This window comes from Ornithodoros turicata, unplaced genomic scaffold (assembly GCF_037126465.1).
Source record: "Ornithodoros turicata isolate Travis unplaced genomic scaffold, ASM3712646v1 Chromosome17, whole genome shotgun sequence".
Lineage (NCBI taxonomy): Eukaryota > Metazoa > Arthropoda > Arachnida > Ixodida > Argasidae > Ornithodoros > Ornithodoros turicata.
This window is the reverse complement of record NW_026999326.1, coordinates 1,644,666-1,660,044: the sequence shown is the minus strand read 5'-3', so window position 1 is coordinate 1,660,044 and position 15,379 is coordinate 1,644,666. Positions and strand designations below refer to the sequence as shown.

The 15,379-nt window shown below is 54.0% G+C and overlaps 3 protein-coding genes and 3 pseudogenes across 3 annotated transcripts; all 6 read right to left on the bottom strand.

Annotated features, from left to right (window-relative positions):
- Window positions 1-1,296: 1,296 nt before the first annotated feature.
- Window positions 1,297-1,467, bottom strand: LOC135372939 (U2 spliceosomal RNA; annotated as a pseudogene).
- A 223-nt stretch (window positions 1,468-1,690) lies between these two features.
- LOC135372830 (uncharacterized) lies at window positions 1,691-2,770 on the bottom strand. Its single transcript, XM_064606289.1, has one exon. It carries the CDS (start codon window positions 2,768-2,770, stop codon window positions 1,691-1,693), a length of 1,080 nt encoding a protein of 359 aa, XP_064462359.1.
- A 7,363-nt stretch (window positions 2,771-10,133) lies between these two features.
- LOC135372948 (U2 spliceosomal RNA) lies at window positions 10,134-10,260 on the bottom strand (annotated as a pseudogene).
- A 770-nt stretch (window positions 10,261-11,030) lies between these two features.
- Window positions 11,031-11,203, bottom strand: LOC135372936 (U2 spliceosomal RNA; annotated as a pseudogene).
- A 272-nt stretch (window positions 11,204-11,475) lies between these two features.
- On the bottom strand, window positions 11,476-12,481 carry LOC135372828 (uncharacterized). Its single transcript, XM_064606288.1, has 2 exons — window positions 12,457-12,481; window positions 11,476-12,404 (listed from the first exon to the last, which is right to left on the bottom strand). The coding sequence occupies exons 1-2, from the start codon at window positions 12,479-12,481 to the stop codon at window positions 11,476-11,478; spliced, it is 954 nt and encodes a 317-aa protein (XP_064462358.1).
- Window positions 12,482-12,543: 62 nt separating this feature from the next.
- On the bottom strand, window positions 12,544-15,366 carry LOC135372827 (uncharacterized). Its single transcript, XM_064606287.1, has one exon. It carries the CDS (start codon window positions 15,364-15,366, stop codon window positions 12,544-12,546), a length of 2,823 nt encoding a protein of 940 aa, XP_064462357.1.
- Window positions 15,367-15,379: the final 13 nt, after the last annotated feature.

Sequence of the window (15,379 nt, the reverse complement as noted above, 5' to 3'; positions counted from 1 at the left end):
GGTCGTCGCCTGTTGACATGTGCTGCTGCCCAACTCCAGGGGTGGCAGCAGAAGCAGACTGCATTGGTTGCAACCCAGTAAGGGGACATCCTCTGCTGGTGCTCATCGCCCTGAAAAGGGCGGTGGACAGCTAGCCGTCCACTTAGCACCGCCTGCGGTGGGAAGTGGCTGCTTCAGTTAAGGGGCAATGATCCAAACCAGCAAGCTGGCCTTAACGTCGGCGTGGCACCCTAATCGCCCTCAAAAGGGCGGTACACGGCTAAGGCGTACCTGGTGCCACCACTCCAGGCCTTTGGCGATCGAAAGATACTACGCTTTGATCTTAGCCAAAAGGCCGAGAAGCGATGAAAAGGCCGAGAGAAAGAAACAAAGGCCGAGAAAAGGCCGAGAAGCGAGTCCAAATAGGGCTCGTATCAGATATTAAGCTGATAAGAACAGAATTTATTTCGGGATGTTAGTTCTGTTACACTGGAGAATGGGGTTACTTCTATGTACAGTATGTACAGTATTTACAGGAATAAGACTGCAGTGTTAGTCAGCAGCAATAAGTCAGCAGCGATAAATATTACACGTCCATCTTTCGCTCTGGTCACGGTCGCGGCACCTGCCTCCTCGGGTGTCACGTCGCCAAATTCAACATGATGTGGTGCGTGTAAGAAGCACTAGAATGATAGTCAGACTGCATGAAATGCACATGTTAGTGGACGGAACTCGTGTTTCTTTCTCCCTTGTATCCGCCAAAAGACCGAGAAGAGATATAGACTGCACGTCTCCCCCTTTCGCTTCTGTCGCAGTCTCGCCTTCTACGTCCTCGCGTGGCACATCGCCAGTTTGGGCATCGTGGTATATGGGCACGGAACACTAGGGTGTTAGTACTAATGCATCACGGCCCGTGAGATAAAAATGATTGATTGGAAATTGCAAGAGAGAGAAAAAGAGAGAGAGAGAGAGAAAGAGAGAGAGAGATAAAGAGAGAGACAGACAGACAGACAGACAGACAGACAGACAGACAGACAGACAGACAGACAGACAGATAGATAGATAGATAGATAGATAGATAGATAGATAGATAGATAGATAGATAGATAGATAGATAGATAGATAGAATGTGTACCCTAGTGGCCAGACAGGACATTTCCCAGTGGTTGTCTCCAGTGTGTTCTGTGTCTGTGTGTGCTGTAGGTTCCCTGCTTTGCTTGGTGTTGTTTCTACGCTTCCCTCTTTTGCCTGTCTCTGGTCATCATGGCTGATGCTTATTGGTGCTGTTTCCGAATTTTTTTTTTTTTATTTGAGACGGTGGGCTACACCTGGAGGTAGTGCAATACTTGACAGTGCCGAGGCGAGCTTTAGACACACTGTCTCGGGCCAAAAATAAGATTAATATCGTGAGTCCAAATAGGGCTCGTATCAGATATTAAGCTGATAAGAACAGAGATTTTATTCGATGTTAATGACATTACATAGCATGCATAGTAGACAGTTGACAAAATATATGATATGTACAGTCAGGATGCAATATTGTTTTGGTTTGTGGAGGCATGCTTGTTAACACGCAGTTGGTCGTCTCGCACTCTGATCTCCACTGATGTGGGCCGCGTATATGTTGCGGGATGCTGCGATGACGTTGCTGATGCAAAGTTTCTTCAACTTCTTGGCGTACGACTTTGAGCACATTCTTCGCAGCAGTCTATCATTGGCAGGGTCCCAAGATCCAAGGGCACCAACTACGACAGCCTCGACCGAGATGCGTTGAAACCGTCTCTGCAGGTTTTCTTTCACAGGCTGGTATTTTCGCTTCACGGGCGTGTTGGAGTGGCTCCATGCGGTTCTCGAAGGGGCAGCATACGTCGACTATAATGGCTTCTTCGCCTTCCTGCAGGATGAGGTCTGGTCGGAGCCCAGTACCTCCCACTGGCTGGTTTTCGAACATAATGCTGAACCTGCCGGAGGCTGCCTTCTTGATGCGTTCCACCACCCCGTTGTGTCTCCCTGTCATGGCGGTGCTCTGCCTCATGCAGTGGCAGATGACGTGGGCTAAGGTTTCGCTCTCAAAACCACATCTTCTGCACCTTTTGTCACGGTTTGACTGCCACGGTCGTGCCCCATTCAGCGGCAGAAGGTTGAGTCGGGCCTTATGCACGAACCTCCAATCAGCAAACGAAGTGAAGGCGCCAGTGCGGATGAAATGGGAACTTGCGGGATCCGCGGCGACGCACTCCATTACTTTGCCTTGGTTTGGGAGGCTCTGGAGTTTTTGGGCTCGACTCTTGCTGAGTTGCTGGCGGAGGGAGACGAGGAGTCGTTTGCGCTGCGTGGGAGAGAGAGACACTTCTCCGCACGTGATGTAGGGGCCTTCGTCTTGGAGCTCCCATGTCACTTCCATTCTCTGGGATGCTTTTCTGGCCTCCGTCCATACGCTCCTTAGTTGTGTTGCCGGAGCCCTGAAGTCGCCCTCTCCATTCCCGGATAGGTAGTCTGCGATGTCTCGTGAGGTAGCTGGACGTCTTAGTCTCCCTTCAACAGTGCGTTGGGCCGCTGTCCTTGCCATCTCTTGTATCTCTGCATCCTTGGATGTCAGCAGCTTGAACGCACTGTCCATTCTGCAGAGGTCGCTGAGTTCTGGAGCCACGGGTATGTCACAGGCTCCGGCGACCCTGCTGCCATGGATGTAGTCATTGGTGGCCCCTGTTGGTAGGTAGAGAGTCTTCTTTATGAGTGGACGAAGCTTGCTGTTGAGATTCTGCCACTCCGTCTTTCCGACCACGCCCATGCTCATGTCAAAGTTGAGGGCCGGGAAGATAAACGTCTTCAGGGCACCTAGTCTCTGTCACGGCGCAAGCATGGAGTTGAGGATCTTTTCGGCTGTGGCAGTGGTGTTCAGGATGGTGGTCTGGACGACTTCGAAAGCCATCCGTTCCTGGGGAAGCCTATTGGGTTCAACGTCCTCCACAACAGCACACTGTTGTGGAGGACGTTGAACCCAATTGGCTTCCCCAGGAACGGATGGCTTTCGAAGTCGTGCAGCGTTGGAATGGGTTCGCCGAGCGCGGAGAATGTCGTGTCTCTCAGGCCTGCAGGTTGCGCACTGGATAGGTGCATTGTCTTGCATTTTCTGGGGTTGAGGTGTAGACCTAGCTTCGCAGACATGGTTGCTATTTCGTTGATGGCGTCCTGCAGGGTAGCTGGGTCTTCGGCGAGGGGTGTGATGTCGTCGGCGTACGCCAGGATGCGGTGGTCCTTGTGATTTCCTTGGATTCTCCGTATAATGGGATCCACTACAAGGTTGAAAAGTAGGCCACTGAGCGGGCATCGCTGGCGTATTCCGGACTCTATGGGAATTGGGTTCGTTCCTCCGTCGTTCGTTCTAATGGTGGTCGAGTTTCCCGTATAGAGGTCCCGAATGATATCAGTAAATGCGGGGCCGCATCCAGCTTCGTAGACGGCGTCAACGAGGGCGTTGTGGGGGACCAAGCCGAAAGCATTGGAGTAATCCAGCATAGCTTCACACAGATCTTTTCCTCCTCCTCGTGCTTTGTTGATTCGCTCCTCCATGACAAAGTTGTGCTCGAAGACACCGTCGTGGGGGAGGAATCCCTTCTGGCACTTGGAGATCACTCCTTCATCCTGGATCAATTGTTGCAGTCGCGATGCCCAGCAGCCTGCGTACAGTTTGGCGATGGTTCTCCCCAGCGATATGGGGCGCCAGTTCGTAGGGTCTGTCCGGTCACCTTTTTTGTAGATGAGGACGGTGCGGGACTTGCGCCATGTGTCTGGAGTCCGCCTGTAGTGCAGGCAAAAGTTAAAGACCTCCGTTAGGAACTCGCATCCAGGGTCGACCGATTTCCAGTGGGCATAGGTTATCCTGTCCTCGCCTGGTGCCGTGTTCTCGCACTTTCGGAGTCTTGCCCGCACTTCCCCACAGGAAAACGGTTGCGAGTTGATTTGCCCATCTGCCGGTCTTCTTGACTGGAGGACCGTCGTGTCTGCGGTGGTGGGCGACCAGACCTCACGGAAGTGGTTCTCGATGTCTCGGGTTGGGATGGTGCATTTCTCGGTTGTGCCCTGAGTGATCAGTCGGAATCCTTGGCGTCTGTTCCTCCTGTACAGACGTTGGGTGGTTCTGGGGTTGTCGGGGTTAACTGGCTGCCGGTGGCGTGACTCTTCGGATTGCTGCGGCAGTTTGATTTCCACTGCGATGGTTTGCGTGGCTCGTAGGAGCAGTTCTTCGAAGGATGACCAGGTTGAGTCAGATCTGGGGGCGTTGAGGAGCTCTCTAATTTCCTCCAGGAACGTACGCAGCACTCCAGGGTTATCCTCCGCGATGTCGGTGTGGCTCGTTCTCCATACAACCTCGTCCGTTCGTCCGGCTGCTCCAGTGTTGTCACCGGGACCGTGTATAGCGTCTGCGTTGTCGTCTGGGGTGTCACCAGGAGTGATTGCGTCATCCGTAGCGTCGGCATCTTGCTGAGGGCTAGGGCTGGCTGTGGGCTGAGTCGAACAGTGAGAGGCTTCAGATGGCGTGACCATCTCATCCGTGACGTCGGCGTTTCGCTGCAGGTTGGGGCTCGCAGTGGGTTGGGGTGCGCATTGGGGATCTTCGGACGCACTGAGGGAGCATGGGGTGTCTGCAGCGTACTCTGCTTCGTCCGTGTCGGTGTTGAGCCGAGGGCCCGGAGCTGTGCTCTCCACATCTGTAATGCTGTTGCCAAGTGCATCATCGTATTGCTGGGGGGACCGCCTTGATTGCGCAGTCAGCCGTTCACGGGCCTCTTGCCTTCGGTGCTTTGCTTCATGGTTCTGACGTCCTTTCCGCGAGGGAAAGCTTTCTGGGCACCGGCTGCATTTGAAGGCGAACGTTGTCTCACGGGTGCCCGGAGTGCATGAGTCGGGGCAGTCATGCAGAGCGATCTGCTGATGAGGTCGTTTTCCGAGCGTGGCATTGCAGTCAAAGCAGACGTGGTTGATCGAGGACAGTCGGATTCCGTGCTCCTGCTCCAGGTGCCGCCTCAGCGATGCCTTCTGCGATGTCCACGCCTCAGCCTTGAAAGATCGGGAGCACCCTGACTCAGTGCACTGGAAGTGGTCCGGAAGCGGGAAGTATATCGACAGGCCGTTTCCTTCCCTCGTAGGCTGTCGCAGTTCTCCCCGTTCCGTCGTTTGGGTCCCGAGAGCCATTGCCCTCACAGAGGGCATAAGCGATGATTCTCCCCCGTAGTGTAGAGGGTTACGGGGCTGCGGTGGCTGCAGCGGTCCGCATGGGTCTGTCTCTCGGTCAGGAAGGTCTGGGTTTGGAGGTCCGAGGTCGGGGGGGGGGGGTCCGGGGCCGGCGATGAAGGTGGATGATCTGGCTGGATCGGCAGGTCCTCGTGGTCCCGGGCGTCGGGGGGGGGGGGGGGCAGGAGTCCAGGGCGTGAAGTCGCTGGCTTCACGGCGGGATGCCGACGGGAAGCGCCTCTCCCCAAGGATAGGCGAAGGGGGCATCGTCACGGGGTGACCAACCCCGGGTCAGCCTGCCTCGGGAGGGGGCAATGAGCCGAGCCCAGAAAGGGCCCTCCCTTTGCGGACACTCAACGCCCTGAGAAGGGCGGTAGGCAGCAAGCCGCCTACTTAGTGCCACCTGCGAGGTGAGGAGTGGCTGCTTCGGGCAAGGGGCAATAAACCAAACCCCCACAGGGGCCTTGTCGTTGGCTGGCGCGCTAGTCGCCCTGAAAAGGGCGGTACACGACAAGGTGTACTCGTCGCCACCACTCTCAGGCCTTTTGGCGATCGAAGTACTACACTTTGATCTTAGCCAAAAGGCCGAGAAGATACTACAGATACTACAACAGAGGGTTTATTAATGCTAGGGACATTTTTTAAATACAAAGACAGTTTTAAACATAACGGCAGTTTTTATAGGCAATTGCTGCAAGATGCAGAGGTAATGAGACGCCTTAAAACGTATTTAGCGCCTTATTTCCCAGTGATGTGGTGGACGTAGATGTCACGCGACGCAGCAATGATGTCGCTCACGGCGAGCGGCTTCATTTTCTTTAGGTAGCTCTTGGCGCATAGTCGTCGGAGGATTCTGTCATTTTCTGGGTCCCAGCTTCCTAGGGATCCGACGATCACAGCGTCGAAGTGTACCGTTTGGAATCGCCTGAGTAGGTGGTCCCTTACGGGTTGGTACTTTTGTACCTTTGCTTCTCGTGCCTTGGTGAGGGCTTCCCGTCTGTTTTCAAAGGGGATGGTCACGTCTATCATTAGTGCCTCCTCTCCCCTTGCAAGCACGATGTCTGGACGAAGGCCTGTGTCGCCGATGTTCTGGTTTTCGCTGATGATAGTGAAGCGTTTTTGGCTGCCTGTTTAACCCTCTCCACGAGTTTGTTGTGCCTGGCGGTGTAGTGCGTGCTCATCCGCATGCAGTGGCCCATGACGTGTGGTAGCGTCTCTGACTCGTGGCCACATCGCCTGCAGCGTTTGTCGTGCGCACGGCTCCAAGGCTTGGCTCCGTTGAGTGGGAGGAGGTTTAGGCGCGCTTTGTGGAGAAATCCCCAGTCTGCGAACCTAGTGTAGCTGCCAGTCGTTAGGAAGTGGGAACTTGCCCGGTCTAGTGCGACGGCCTCCATGGCTTTACCCTGGTTGGGGAGGCGTTGGAGCTGGGTGTCTCTTTCTTCTGACAGCTGAGCTCGGAAACGTGACATCAGTCTTGTGCGGTGTTTCCTGGTTATAGTCGTGTCTGCACGGGTGACTGCGGGTCCAGCCTCTCCACTCAGCTCCCATTTCACTGCCAGCCGTCCTGATGCTTTTCTCGCCTCAGTCCACACGCTTCGTAGGGGGTTGCTTGCCTCGCGGAACTCGCCTTCGTTTACGCCATTTAGAAAGGCCTCCATGTCTTCTGGTCCTTCTGAGCGACGAAGTCGTTTCGCAGTTGTTTCACGTAGTTCATGGCTCGCGAGGTCAGCCACCGTTGGGTCTCGAGAAGTGAGCAGCTTATAGGCATTATCAATGCGACAGATGTCGCTGAGTTCTGCTGCGATCGGGATTCCACAGGCGCCTGATTTTCTGCTCCCGTACATGTAGTTTGTGGATGCTGATTGGGGCAGATATAATGTCTTCTTCAGAAGTGGTCTGAGGTGGGTATGGAATCTGGACCATTCCGTCTTTCCAATCGCCCCGCACCGCATGGCAAAGTTCAGTGCAGGAAAGATGAAGGTGCGGATTGCGTCGATGCGCTGCCAGGGAGCCAGTGCTGAGTTTAAGATCTTCGTGGCTGCTTCCTTGGCAGCCCTGAGCTCCTTGCCGTCTTGCAGAACGTTGAGTCCAACCGGCCGCCCAAGGTATTTCATCGCCTCAAACTCCATGATGGCTTCGATGGCTACGTTGTTTACGGAAAACACCGTGTCCCGCAGACCAACTGGTTGCTGTCCAGACAAATGAAGACTCCGGCATTTTCTCGCGTTCAGCTTCATCCCCAGTCTTTCGGCCATGCTTGAGATCCTGTCGATACGTCTTTGGAGGGTGTCCGGGTCTTCTGCCATCGGTGCTAGGTCGTCAGCGTACGCCAGGACGTTGTGCGTGGTGCTGTCTTCTTGTACGGCCCTAACGATGACGTCTATCACGAGGTTAAACAGAAGACCACTCAAGGGGCAGCCTTGCCGGATTCCCGCCTCAACAGCAATTGGGTCTGTTTGGCTCCCTCCTGTGGCTACCACTCTGCTGTTGCCGCTGTAGAGGTCCTGGACTATTTCCGTGAATATGCTGCCTGCTCTAGTGTGGTTCGCTGCACGGATTATCGCTTTATGTGGTACTGATCCGAAGGCGTTGCTAAGGTCTAATAACGCCACGCAGATGTCCTTGTTCCCGGTGCGCGCTGCGTCGAGGCGTGTCTGGAGGACGAAGTTGTGCTCGAACACACCATCGTATGGTAAGAACCCTTTTTGGCAGTGGCTCAGTACATTCTCCTTAAGTATCCATTTCCTGAGTCGATTTGCTAGACAACCCGTGTAGAGTTTATTTATCGTCCGCATCAGAGAGATGGGTCGCCAGTTGCTGAGGTCGTGTTCGTCGCCTTTCTTGTGGATCAGGATCGTTCTGGATGTCTTCCACTTGGCAGGAACTTTTCTGTATTGCAGGCAGGTGTTGAATGCCGCTGCCAGGAACCTACATTCTGGGTCAGCTCTCAGCCAGTGCTGGTATGTTAACCGGTCGTCTCCGGGCGCAGTGTTTTCACATTTGCGAGCTTTTGCAAGGACCTCTTCCGGCGTGAACGGGTACATTGGTACTTCATTGTCCGCGGCTGGGTGGTGCTGCAGGAGCTCAGTGTCTGCCTCTTTCCACTTCCATAGGTCTCTATAGAATATGGATGCGTCTTCCGGAGGTATTGGGCACTGGGAACTAGTGCTGTTTACGATTAGGCGCACCGCTTGTCTTCTGTTTCTTCGGTAAAGCCGCTGTATTGCACGTGGGTCCTCGGGATTCGTGGTTTGGCGTCTTGCTCTTGAGGCATCAGGCTCTGGAATGTTTGCTGATGTTGTCACTGCAGTGACTGCCCTTGCCACCAGATCCTCGAAGAGGTCCCAGTTGCCATCGTTTTTTGGGGCGGACTGCAGAGCAACAGCTTCTTCCACGAACGCATGGAGGGTGCTGGGTGTGTTGTCCACAGTTTCTTCACGTACACTGGCTCTCTCTGTCCCTTCTAGCAGTACAGCTGGCTCCTGTTCTTCTTGGGCTCCGTGTGAGTCATTTCCCCGCTGGTCTTCGGTCATTGGTGATAGTGTGTTATTGGTTTCGTCGAGTGTGCCTGCTCCAGCCGGATGGTTAGGGTGTGGCTCCTCCTCGTAGGTTGTATCCGATGGCAGTGGCGCGGTTACTCCCCCTTCTAGTGCCGTAGTTCCTGGGTCCGGTGCCTCCTGGTAGGATACGTTTCGTGACAGCGGTCTAGTTGTTCCGCCCTCCAATGTCGAATTTCCCGGGACGTGTTGCTCTTCATTGTAGGCTTGTGAAGAGCACTCTGGCTCATCGTGACACATGTCCGTAGTTAGAGGAGACGGTGCGTACTCTTCACGTCGTAGCTCATTCCTTCGCAGTGCACGGGCATTTTCCCTTCGGTGCCATACTAGGTGGTTTTCTAGACCTCTCCTTGATGGGAATGTGTCGTTGCATTCACCACATTTGTGACCGTAGTTTCGTCGTGGAGCTGGATTCGAAAATTGTCTGGCGTGGCTGCACTTGTGCGATGCAGGTCTTGAGTTCAGCAGTTCATTACAGTCCGCACAGATGTACCTTATTGTGCCGATCCGGATGCCGTGGTCTCGTTCAAGATGCCTCGTTAGTGAGCTTCGTTGGGAGGTCCAGGTTGTCGATCGGTATGCTGACGAACACGCTTCCTCACAGCATTCGAAATGGTCAGGGAGCGGGAAGTATACTGTGAGCGTCGTGCCTTCTCTTGTTGGCTGCGTGCTGCTCCATTCTTCACTTGGTCTGACTGTAGGGGGTGTAGACGTCGTTCCTGGCGGGTATCCAAGAATCACTGTCCTCACAGAGGACATAGGAGATGATTCCTCCCCATAGTGTAGAGGGCTATGGGGCTGCGGTGGGTGTAGAGGTCCGCAGGGACATTCCAGTCGATGTTCGTGGACTAGGGACGGCGTCGTGGGGCAAAAGGAGCGTCCGTCCATGTGTCCTGGAGAGTCCGCGGCTGTCGATGTTGAGGGCAGGCTACTCCGGGCAGGTGGAGGGTCCGATGGTGCGTTGCGGCGTGTCGTGGTCAGGAAGCTGCTCTCCCAGGGTGTGGGCGGCGGAGGCAAGGCCATAGTGTGACCAGCCCGGGGTCAGGTTGCCTAGGGAGGGGGCAATAAACCACGCCCAAAAAGAGGCCCTCCTTCGGCTGGCGCTCAACGCCCAGAGAAGGGCGGTGGGTGGCACGCCACCCACTTAGCACCACCTGCAAGAGTGGCTGCTTCGGCGCGAGGGGCTATAAACCAATCCAGCAGGCGGGCCTCGACCTTGGCTGGGCACCCTAATCGCCCTGAAAAGGGCGGTACACACTTGGAGTACTTGGTGCCACCACTCTCAGGCCTACGGCGATCAAAGGAGAATCACTTTGATCTTAGCCAAAAGGCCGAGAAGCGAAGATACTACAGATACTACAACAGAAATGATTTTATTAAATAGTACGAACATTATTTACATAATTGTAAGGATCAATACAAACATTATTTCAATAATTGTACGGATCCATACTACACTTTGATCTTAGCCAAAAGGCCGAGAAGCGATAAATATTACACGTCCATCTTTCGCTCTGGTCACGGCCGCGGCACCTGCCTCCTCTCGTGTCACGTCGCCAAATTCAACATGATGTGGTGCGTGTAAGAAGCACTAGAATGATAGTCGGACTGCATGAAATGCGCATGTTAGCGGACGGACCTCGTGTTTCTTTCTCCCTTGTATCCGCCAAAAGACCGAGAAGAGATATAGACTGCACATCTCCCCCTTTCGCTTCTGTCGCAGTCTCGCCTTCTACGTCCGCGCGTGGCACGTCGCCAGTTTGGGCATCGTGGTATATGGATACGGAACACTAGGGTGTTGGTACTAATGCATCACGGCCCGTGAGATAAAAAATGATTGATTGGAAATTGCAAGAGAGAGAGAGAGATAGATAGATATATAGATTGTATCTATCTATCTATCTATAGATAGATAGATAGATAGATAGATAGATAGATAGATAGATAGATAGAATGAATGAATGTGTACCCTAGTGGCCAGACAGGACATTTCCCAGTGGTTGTCTCCAGTGTGATAGAGAGAGATAGATAGATAGATAGATACAAAGATAGATAGATAGAATGAATGAATGAATGTGTACCCTAGTGGCCAGACAGGACATTTCCCAGTGGTTGTCTCAAGTGTGTTCTGTGTCTGTGTGTGCTGTAGGTTCCCTGCTTTGCTTGGTGTTGTTTCTACGCTTCCCTCTTTTGCCTGTCTCTGGTCATCATTGCTGATGCTTATTGGTGCTGTTTCCGAATTTTTGTTTTTTGATTTGAGACGGGTGGGCTACACCTTGAGGTAGTGCAATACCAGGGCAACCCTTGACAGTGCCGAGGCGAGCTTCAGACACACTGTCTCGGGCCAAAACTAAGATTAATATCGTGAGTCCAAATAGGGCTCGTATCAGATATTAAGCTGATTAGAAGAGAGTGTTTTTATTTCGAGTTTTGAGCATTATTTTGGGTGGGGTTGAAGTACTAACATTTGAGGTATCTACAATGAATCAATGTTATACAATGCTAAGAATATTGTATAGTGGGAGACATTTGCTATTTATAGTGTTACATGTTACATGTGCTATTTACAGTGTTACGGTGGAGTATTTACATTATTACGGTATTTACAGTATTTACATTGGCCTCGTTTGCTGGATGCCGGTGACATGGGTTACATAGATGTCCCGAGTTGCAGCTATCACGTCGCTGACGCGCAGCCTCTTCATCAGTCGTAAGTACTCCCTCGAGCATAGGCGTCGCAGTCCACGGTCGTTGTCAGGGTCCCAGCTCCAAGGCTCCCAATTACCACTGCTTCGACGGTCACCCGGTGGAATCTGCCTTGCAGGCTCTCTTTCACAGGAATGTATTTCTGTTCTTTTTCTCTCCTGGCTGCCTGAAGAGCATCCGGGAGGTTATCGAAGACGATGGTGACGTCGTAGATGATGGCTTCCTCGCCTCTCGAGACCACCAGATCCGGGCGTAGACCAGTGTTCCCGACCACTCGGTTCTCACTAATGATGCTGTACCTGTTCTGGGCTGCCTTCTTGACTCGTTCGACTATCGTGTTGTGGCGTTTGGTGTACTCCGGGGAATAGCGCATGCAGTGGTTGCTCACATGTGGCAGAGTTTCGGGTTGTGCGCCGCACCGCCTGCATCGCTTATCACCATTCGTCCATGGCTGTGCTCCATTGAGAGGGAGGAGGTTTAGCCGAGCTCGATGTATAAACCGCCAGTCAGGGAATCGTGTGGAGAATCCGGTACGCATGAAGTGGGAACTCGAGCGATCGAGGGCCACACACTCCATGACCTTTCCCTGGTTGGCCAGGGAGACGAGCCGGTTGTCACGGTCTTGCTGAATTTGGCCACACAATGTGCGCATTATTTTGGTCCGGCCTTGGGGTGGGATGGTGGTGTTGTCCTTGTCGAGCTGTGGGCCGTCCTGGTTGAAGCTCCACCTGACATTGAGCCGGGAGGAGGCCTTCCTTGCCTCGGTCCAGATTGAACGTAGGCCGCTGCTTGGAGTCCTGAATTCCGCTTCATTTTCGCCAGAGAGGTAACTTCCAAAGAGGTCGGGAGTGGGTGGTTGCAGTTGTCGCAGGCGTTTTTCCACTGTGGCGTCTACGGCCTTCTCGGCAAGTCTCCTGGTGACTGGATCTGGTGATGTCAGCAACTTAAAGGCGGTGTCAATTCGAGCTGCGCCGCTAACATCGGCAGCGAGCGGGATTCCACATGCTCCCTTCCTTGAGCTCCCATATATGTAGTCCAATGTCGAAGATGCTGGGAGGTAAAGTGTCTACCTGATGAGGGGGCGGAGTGCACTGTCAAGACGCTTCCAGTCGCTTTTGGAGTTCGATCCCATGCGCATGGCGAAATTAAGTCCAGGGAACAGGAACGTCTTGACAGCATACATTCGTTGCCAGGGCGCTAGCACTGAGGTCAAGATCTTGCGGCCCAGTTCCACTGCATCGTCAATGGTGCTGTTGTCGGGTAGTGGGTTGAAGCCGACGGATCTGCCGAGATACTTGAAAGATTCGTATTCTCTTATTGGTTGCACTGGCATCCCTTCGATGAAAAACTGTGTGGGCCTCAGTCCAACTGGTTGCACTCCTGAGAGGTGCATCGTTCTACATTTGGTAGGGTTGAGGGAGAGGCCAATTTTCCACGCTAGGCGGCTGATAAGGTCCAGGTGATCTTGAAGCTCTTCGGGTGAAGCCGCCATTGGTGTTATGTCGTCAGCATATGCTAGTATGCGGTGCTCGCTGCCCTGGCCTTGCACTTGACGCACCAACGGATCAATCACCAGATTGAACAGTAGGCCACTCAGAGGGCATCCTTGTCGTATTCCAGCGTTCACGGGTATGAGCGGTGTTGTGCCTTCGCTGCAGATCACTGACGCCTCGTTGTTGGTGTAGAGGTCTTTCACTATCTTGGAGAACGTATTCCCGGCTCCTGCGGCGCTGGTTCCGTCGATCAGGCATCCGTGGGGAACGGACCCGAAAACATTGGCAAAATCCAAGAAGGCCAGGCACAGTTCCTTCCTTGTTCGAGCCTGGTCTAGTCGTTCCTGGAGGATAAAATTGTGCTCCAGGACACCATCGTAGGGGAGGAAACCCTTTTGGCATTGTGAGAGCACATCGTTCTCCAGGATCCATGCTCTTAGCCGTGACGCGAGACAGCCAGTGTAGAGTTTCCCAAGGGTGCTGCCAAGAGATATCGGCCTCCAATTTGTCAGGTCTGCGCGGTCCCCTTTCTTGTGTATTAGTATTGTCCGTGACGTCTTCCAGCAGGTTGGCACTCTCCGGTACTTCAGGCACAGGTTGAAGGTTGCTGCGAGGAATCGGCAGTGGGGGTCAGCGGAACGCCAGTGCCTGTAGGTGAGCCTGTCATCCCCGGGAGCGGTATTTTCGCATTTCTTGAGACGGCTCTCTACCTCCTCCGATGTAAAGGGGCTCAGGTTCACCTCTTCTGGTGCCTTGGGCCTTTCTATTCCTGGGCTGTCGTGTTCACGGTGGTCCCACACGGTTTGAAAGTGTCGGGTGGTCTCAGTCATTCCGACGTCGCATGGTGAGGGTGGGCCGTTGGCGATGAGACGAACCGCTTGCCGGCGGTTTCGTCTGTAGCAGGCTTGTATATCTTTGGGGTTGCCTACGTTGATAGGGCGGTACGTGCCGCTTCTGGGAGCCGGAAGCCTGACAAATTCTGATACGGCTTTCGTTGTATTCTCCAGAATGTCTTCAAAGCGCTTCCAGGTCGTGTCATTCACTGGGTCATGGTTGATGCCGCGGAGGGCGTTTAGATGCTCAGCAAGCACGTACATGTCATTACTGCGTATCAGTGGTTCCTCCACTCCACTTGTTCTTGGTACATTTTCCTCCTGTGTCTGCGTGCCTTCCTCGCCTGCAGTGCTCGTGAGGGAAGCCCTGTACCCGGCATCCTGCTCGAGCTCTGGTTGGTTGTTAATGTGGATCGTGCTGTTTGCTGTGGATGTATTATCCATAGTTGGACGTTCTTCTGCATTGTCTGGTACGGGCATCTCCTCGGTTGCTTCTGCGGAGGCGCACTCAGCGGGAAGTTCATGGTGATGATTCTCGGACCGATGCTCCCGGAAAGCTTCGGGATCAGTGTTTGAGGGAGATTGTTCCGACATGTTGTCCAGGTTAGGCGTGTGGGAGTGCATCGTTGCATCACTCGGGGTGTTCCTTGCTGCTTCGTCGGACGGCGCCTTGGAGATAGTGCATGTTGAGGGTAAGGAGCCCTGAGACGCACACGCAGCTGCATCTCGTGCAATTGGCTCGTCATTTGGAAGTCGGGGCCTACGTGACTCCGAGTGAGGTAAGCTGTCGTGTTCGCTGTGGGAGAAGGGCTCCAAGCAGCTTGAATCGCCGGGGGTCCGGCACGGTTCCGTGGTAGCGGCATTGTCACAGGGAGGCCACGTGGCGTGGCCCGAGGGTCTTCGATCCGTGGTGAGACGCTCACGTGCTTCTCGTCGTCGGTGCATGCTTTCGTGGTTATCTCGCCCTTTTCGTGATGGGAAGCTGACACCACAGCGACTGCACTTGAAGGCGAAGGACCTCTTGCGGCTGTTGGCTGTTTGCCGACGTGAGCACACGTGCTGCGCCATTTGCTGCGTTGGTCGTTTGCCAAGTGATGCCGAGCATGTTGAGCACGCATATGTAAAGGATGATATTCGTATGCCGCGTTCTTGTTCCAGGTGTCGCTTCAGGGAAGCCCTCTGGGAGGTCCAGGCTTCGCTTCTGAAGGCTCTTGAGCACTCCATTTCGGTGCAGCAAAAGTGGTCAGGTAGGGGGAAGAATACGGTCATGTCGCTATCGCTCCGTTCAGGCTGTCGGTGTCCGATGGCCGCGGGCGGGCTTCCGGCATCGTTGTCCACGTTGGGCTCTTCCGTGCATGCGGCAGGTGTCGTCCCAGGGGTCGGCATCCTCACAGAGGATATAGAAACCGGTCCCTCCCCGCAGTGTAAAGGGCTACGGGGCTGCAGGTTGTATATAGGACTGCAGGGGCGTAACCCGCACTGGTCGGTTGCAGGGGTCGTCAAGTCGAGGACATGCAGGCGGGACGTACAGCCCGGCAGGTTCTCAGATGCCGGAGTCCTCATGGAGGACGTAGAG

Coding starts and splice junctions, on each gene's coding strand:
- LOC135372830 (XM_064606289.1), bottom strand. CDS start 2,770: ATGGGCGTGGTCGGAAAGACGGAGTGGCAGAATCTCAACAGCAAGCTT.
- LOC135372827 (XM_064606287.1), bottom strand. CDS start 15,366: ATGAGGACTCCGGCATCTGAGAACCTGCCGGGCTGTACGTCCCGCCTG.
- LOC135372828 (XM_064606288.1), bottom strand. CDS start 12,481: ATGTGGAATCCCGCTCGCTGCCGAT. Junction 12,405..12,456: donor GAATCCCGCTCGCTGCCGAT/GTTAGCGGCGCA, acceptor TGACATCACCAG/ATCCAGTCACCAGGAGACTT.